Source organism: Gasterosteus aculeatus, chromosome 8, assembly GCF_964276395.1.
Source record: "Gasterosteus aculeatus chromosome 8, fGasAcu3.hap1.1, whole genome shotgun sequence".
NCBI classification, from domain to species: domain Eukaryota; kingdom Metazoa; phylum Chordata; class Actinopteri; order Perciformes; family Gasterosteidae; genus Gasterosteus; species Gasterosteus aculeatus.
This window is the reverse complement of record NC_135695.1, coordinates 10,180,010-10,186,950: the sequence shown is the minus strand read 5'-3', so window position 1 is coordinate 10,186,950 and position 6,941 is coordinate 10,180,010. Positions and strand designations below refer to the sequence as shown.

At 41.9% G+C, this 6,941-nt stretch overlaps 1 protein-coding gene across 2 annotated transcripts; it reads left to right on the top strand.

The window, feature by feature from the left end:
• The first annotated feature begins 792 nt into the window (after positions 1-792).
• dmrt2b (doublesex and mab-3 related transcription factor 2b) lies at positions 793-5,827 on the top strand. Of its 2 annotated transcripts, none has more exons than XM_040185267.2 (3): positions 793-1,796; positions 2,938-3,040; positions 4,120-5,827. In XM_040185267.2, the coding sequence occupies exons 1-3, from the start codon at positions 1,422-1,424 to the stop codon at positions 4,956-4,958; spliced, it is 1,317 nt and encodes a 438-aa protein (XP_040041201.2). In that variant the 5' UTR covers positions 793-1,421; the 3' UTR covers positions 4,959-5,827. The 2 variants fall into 2 exon arrangements, with proteins under 2 accessions (XP_040041201.2, XP_040041202.2); XM_040185268.2 differs by having other exon boundaries at positions 993-1,775.
• The last annotated feature ends 1,114 nt before the right edge of the window (positions 5,828-6,941 follow it).

Sequence of the window (6,941 nt, the reverse complement as noted above, 5' to 3'; positions counted from 1 at the left end):
TGTACTAATTAAATAGTTATCATAGTTATCCAAACTCGGGTGGTGGGATTCCGGGTTGGTGGTCAGTATCGATTAGTTTGGCTATAGAACGTCGGGTAGCATTAACGACACATCCGACTCATTTGCATGTCTTCCCCCAAATGCAAATCAGACTAATTAGTGAGCCCTGATTCGCTCTCCTGGAAGAACTACCCTAAGGTGTAGTGGCAGATTTAAACCAGTAGGGAGCACACTTTTCATACCATCGCGATGGAATCTAAGGTGCTGTATTTTGACTCAGGGAAACAGCAGGTTTTTAAATACACGATGCGGTATTTTTAGGAGATGAGTGCAGCATCACACCAACATCTAACTGGATTCACTGAATGTATTCATAATATTTTGTCCTAGCAGCATGTATGAATGATGAACCAAGTATTCACATTTGCTTCAATCTATTATATCTATGGAAATACCTGACAGCACTGTGCAAATACGTTCATTTTCAAAAAGGTGCGGATTTTAATAACCTACTTTTAGTAAATTTGTGTTAAAACAATTATCCAAACCTGCTTTGAGTGGATATGCATGCTCTTTAAAATTATATAAGGGCATGAAATGCTGGAAACATCAAGAGAGCCATTACATCATTGCATTATTTAACAGTATAATGAATAAATATGAGCATGAAGATTAGATAATATGAAAATGTAATTATCCCTCTGTCTTTCTCTCATTCGCCACAAGGTTATTCTCCCCAAGGCGCGTGCGTAATGAGTCCATAGCGTGTCAGTCTGGTAAAACACGGAGCTCACATGCATATAATATACATCCTTACGGACACGTTTCCTAATGAGTAGGTCTACTGTTCACCTCGCCCTCTCTCTCCGTATAGCCTATATTATCACTAATCTTAAAATAATCACGTATAATAGCACTGGAAACCCTCGGCAAGAAGACTTTGGAGATGTGGGTCGGGCCGGAACCCAAATCTCTTGAAAGATGAGAAGCACCAAGAAGGTGGGCAGGGCGGGACGAGGCAGGTAGGACTCAGAGGCTTATAGGCAGAGGGAGTTGCTGTGTCGCAAACCCATTTAAAATCTTTCCTCACCGGCAGCTCGGCATTGTGACCCGGTCAGCTGAGAGACGCTCAACATTTCAAACGTCTGGCGGCAGGCTGCAAAGTTTACTCCCTGCAAACACGGTCATGTAGCTGCGGGCCGGAGCACCGCACCGCACCTTCCAGGTTTCTCAAATTGGAATTCGCCTCTCTGAAAGCCCGGAATCAACCTCCCGCTGCGTCGTTTTATGCCTAAAAACAACATATTCCCGCGTGCCGTTCGTTGCACAACTAACGCTTCTACTTTAGTGAGTTGATCATATTAATCGGCGACGTAGCGCGCCGCGGATTGGAAGTGGGAATCCCATTTGATCAGTCATAGATGTCCTCTCAGCTGGAAGCAGGCCCGCAGCTGGAGACCACGGCAAGACCTGACGCACTCAAATCCGAAGACGCGACGAGCCCTGACGGATGCGCCGCGCCGCGCGTCTGCCGCGGGGACGGAGGGCGCAACAGAGCGGACGCGGCTCCCGAGCGCCACCAGCCGACGACCCGCCAGATGACCCGCAGCCCCAAATGCGCCCGCTGCCGCAACCACGGCGTCGTGTCGTGTTTGAAAGGCCACAAACGCTTCTGCCGCTGGAGGGACTGCCGCTGCGACTGCTGCCTGCTGGTGGTGGAGCGGCAGCGCGTCATGGCGGCGCAGGTCGCCCTGAGGAGGCAGCAAGCGGCGGAGGTGAGGAGGGCGCAAGGGCAGGTCAGTGATGGAGGATGATGGGATGGCTAAAACATGTCCTCTCGGCGTTTGTTCACTTGCAGTTAATTTATTTAATAGGCACATATTGGTACCAAAGTGAGGTGCAGGACGTGAGTTTTAAACAGTATTTAAAGTGTGACTATAAGAGAGTATAGAAACTCTAATGTGCTCTTTCGCTAGATTGGATTTTCTAAAGCAAAATCACATTTTTATGCTCTGGTTAAAAATAAAGCTGCAAGCCTGATTTTGCAATGATGATTAATGATTCAACTAATGTGTGAGATAGTTCGACCATTCTGTGGCCCGTCGCAAGACTGCTCAACTTTCTAAAAACAGTTTACAATTGACCACAGATAGTTTTCTTTTCTGCAACCATGCAGAACAAATTCATATTTTTAGAGATTTGGAACATGAGTTACATTTAATGAATAGTTATATATGTATATATATATATATATACATATATATATATATATATATATATATATATATACATATATATATACATACATATACATATACATATATATACATATACATATATATATATATATACGTATACATATATATATATATACATATATATATATATATACGTATACATATATATATATATATACGTATACATATATATATATATACATATATATATATATATACGTATACATATATATATATATACATATACATATATATATATATATACATATACATATATATATATATACATATATATATATATATATATACATATACATATATATATATATATACATATACATATATACATATATATATATATATACATATATACATATATATATATATATATATGTGCTTCAAGGTAAAAATGTTGCCTTTTAAAATTACATTTCTGATTGCATCATATGCAACTGATACCCACTATAGCCACGAGACATTTGCAACCATATACACTTAATTTGTAACTTAACCAGGTAGGCTAACAGAGCTAACAGAAAGAAACCATAAACAAATTTGTCAAACAGGCCCATCTTACCATGAAACAATTTTCTTTTACATGTAGCTGTATTTTCTTGTGTAAACATGTGACTATCCTATGACATTATAAAGAGATACATTATGTCAAAATATCTAATCCCGGTTCCCCCGTGTCTCTCAGGGGAAGAGGGGGGTCAGGTGTGCAGGTCCGTTGCGGAGGACCGCCTATCAGCGCTACGCGGGAGCAGCCGAACAAAGCATACTGGCTAAGAGCATCCTTCAGGGTAAAGCTTTAATTAACTTCTTTTATGTACTTCCTCTTTTCTAGACTTTGCTATCGTGAGCATTCTTTACCCCAGGAAATTTGATGAAACCTGTGAGATAAACTTTAACATTTATCTTCTTTACTTTTAATCGGTTGAGTTTAATCAAGTTGAAGATATCAAATTTATCTACATCAACAAATGTAATCGTTTTACCTCTCCAGAGTGGGATGAGATAGGTGTAAAATTAGCATGTATTGTTGGTCACTGATGCATTGTATTAATAAATCATTAAAAGTATAATATCTATGGTTTTTATACTCTTAACCTTTATTTGCCCATGTTTGTAGACCAAAGGCCCCGTTGATTAATGCAAAAAAGTCAAATTTGTTTCATGTGCGGTGCTAACAAAACTGATTGGGATTTTCTGAACTTTACAAACAAAAGAACTGAATAATTCATAATATTTCATTTTGGGAATAATTTGTCAGGACATTTATTTCCTGAGGTTTACCTCGACATCAACCGTTATCTGTCCATGTCCAACCACAGCATGTTTTCTTGGCCTTAAATTAAGACTTTTACCTCTTTCACCAAAATCCAAGTAAATATTTGTGATCCCAGATTCTTATCCTTCTACAGACTAAAGTGCTGACAACGTCACAGAACTAACAGATTTTAGTTGCCACAAGTAGACAGAAACTCTAAACACACACACGCATTCTTAACACAAGCTCTGATAGGTCCCCATATTAAGAGTGCTTCTTGGTGGATGTCATTACCCTGCATTACGCACACCTACTTTTTATAAGCCACCTGATCACTGTAGCCTTACTGTTCCAACATGCCATTACTGAAATGCACTGTGTGTATTAATACCTGCTGGCTTGCAGTCAAATTCTGCAGGAGACTTTTTATCTTCAATAGCTTGGCTTCTCTGTGCTCTTAGTAAAACAAAAATGACACCGCTAACCAACTGTACAATTCAAATTGTAAAGACCACAATACAATTGATTTGCTTTGAAGAAATGCATCATTTGTCAATTAATTCACTATGAACTATGAACACAAAACAGCAGTGTGTGGCTTTTCCTGTGCAGGGCTCAAACCAGTGGTGCCCCTGGAAGAAGACGTCTTCCGCTGGTCGAAGCAGACGCAGCGCGAGCAAACAAACGTCACGTGTCCACCCTCCATCAGTAGCCGGATGAGGAAGAGGCGAGCCTTCGCCGACAAGGAGCTGGAGAACGTGATGCTGGAGCGGGAGCTGAGGCAGAGAGAGCTGCACGGCGACCTGTCTGTCTCCTCCGCTGGCCTCGTCCCCTTGCTCCACCCTCCGCCCCTGCCTGTCTCCCCCAGCCTCCACTGCTGTCTTCTCAGCAAGGAACCCACTACTGTAGGGATGTCCACTTACGTGCCTGTGTGTAAATATAAGCCTCTGTATGAGTGTGACTTTCAGTTCTATCACTTCTTCCAGCTGAAGAGCAGGCCGTCCGTAGAAGGGGACTATAATGACGTCTCATGTCAAAGCTCAGGGCAAACCGGGAGGGATGAGGAGGGGCTGAGGAGCCGCCATGGCCGTGAAAAGAATGACAGACAAGAGTTGATGCCTCCATCATCGAAACAAATACTCAAAGATCTCAGCGGCACCACGTCAGGCCTCGTCAAACCTTCCTCAAAAAAAACAACAGACATAGTGGACACTAATGGCTCATCAACCTTCACATGCTCGGTTTTGGGATCGGATCAGGGTATTCTGGGAGGGCCAGACGTCACAACTGTTGATCCCAGACCTCTGACAGACGAGGGCTGCTGCGCAGACACGTTGGCCGCTCACGCGAGTCCCCGCGCCGACTCCGTCAAGAGCCCTCATGGCAGCTCAGTCAGGAGCCCAACCGTGAAGCCGTTGCCTTTCTCCGTGGAGGCTCTTCTGAGGGCCTGACAGGCAAATGGAAAGCAGTGTACTACGCTTTGTTTTTATGCGCGAGCTAAGCTTCACAGCTGTGTGAATAAATAAAAAATATTGCCTAGTTGTTTCTTGACATGGGCTGCTTGCTATTTACGCACAATTGCCAGAACATTGATTATTTCTATTTATTTGTCTTAGTTTTTATAAAAATGTATATTTCTATTACGATATAACAATGACGCAGTGGCGGCCCGCGAGGGCCAGCCAGGCCTTCCCTGCCGGGCTAAACATCATCAGAATATACATTTAATTTTGATATATTTTTTCCAGAAATAAGTATTCATTTTTTCCCCATAATCTGTTGTCTTTATTTAATAGTTTCTCTCTTGGTTGCGCTGCTTCCAGCCGCAGACATTTCAAAGGCGTTGCCAGGGTCCAAGGAATCGGCCTTAGGCCATCCGAATCATCAGTGCACGTGTCTGCAGCTCAAAGTGAACGGAAACGAAACTGGGGCGTTGAACAATGGTATTTTGAATTGTGACTCCGGCTAGCAAACACACAATGACGTCAGCCCGAGCACGTCTTTTGATTGGCACTCGTGGGGAGGCGGAGCTACGCAGAGCATTCAGGAATGTGAATGGCGTCACTGAAGACCAAAGTGTGAGATCCACAGCCCGTCACTGCAATGGAACGTATACCGCGGGTGCTCGATAACTAGATTTCAAATTGTATGCCTATATTAAGCATATTTTATACAAACATATTTTTTGTAAGAGTATTCTATAAAAACATACTGAACAATTCTGTTTTGATCCTCTCAAAATCCTCACATGTTCTCATTCAATGCGAATGAATGACAATGAATAACAATATACATTATAAAACGATGTTGAAAAAGTTAATTGTTGTGTGAAGCCTATTTTGTTCGGTTTTTCATTGATTTTAAAATTGAAGCGTAGATGTGGATGGCGGATCTCGGCGCTGCTCTTGGGCACGGCATTTCTAAACAAAACACAGTAATTAGAGAACCCTAATACCTCATTAATAACCAACACTAGCGGGAGGATCAGGAGTTTCCCATGTAGAGAAGATAATAGAGCTTATTTTGGAGGGGGATATATTTCCTCTAACAGCACAGAAAAGGCTGCTGTCTCGTCATCGTTGTTGACATAATTTAAATTGTAAAACTTTAAATTTAGTCATTACATGATTAAAAAAATCATAATAATAGTCAACACACATTTGATCTATATTTTATTTTCCACTTTTTTTCCCCTGCCGTGTTTGTTTTGTTCCTCATTGTAATGGAACAAAGACGGAGGTCAGATTCTTTGACAACGGCGGACCTTGTGACGTCAACACACTGGTGATGTGTCTCTGTGTGCTAGTATCCAGCAGCATATCAGAACGCCTTCCTCCCTTCATGTTCACAGCGGCAGACAGAGAGGAGACTTGGCACTGAAGGAAGGCCATGTTGGGAGCTTGCAAGCACTGAATATGTGGCATTGCTTTTTTGTATTATTGTTCACCACCTGCAGTCATTTTACAATATTAAAATGATTACGTGCAAATTGCCATTTTCACTATGATGATGAAAAGATGAGCATCGGTCACAAAAGGGATGATAATGAATTCCGCGACGAATGACAGACGATGGAAATGAATTTCGCTGCCGGCAAATTTATTTATTTCTCCAGTTAACCCACGATTCTTTCTGGAGTGTTCTTAGATGAGGTTTGTGGCCCCTTAATAGATAGCAACCCCGCTCTACATGCCGTTCACGTTCCACTTTTCTTCTTAGGACAATTTAGGGGGAGGGACGGAGTAGATGTATTGTTCTGCGCCGTTATGAAACCTTTGAAATCGATCTGTAATTGCCAACATGTTCTTCTATAGGTCGATTGAAGGAAAGAGGGAGAAAGGGCATATGTGGGAGGAGGGGATATTAGGTTCAGGCCACTATGCTGACGAAGCAGTTTCAACAGGTTCAAACATGTTTTTGGAGTAATAGACCAA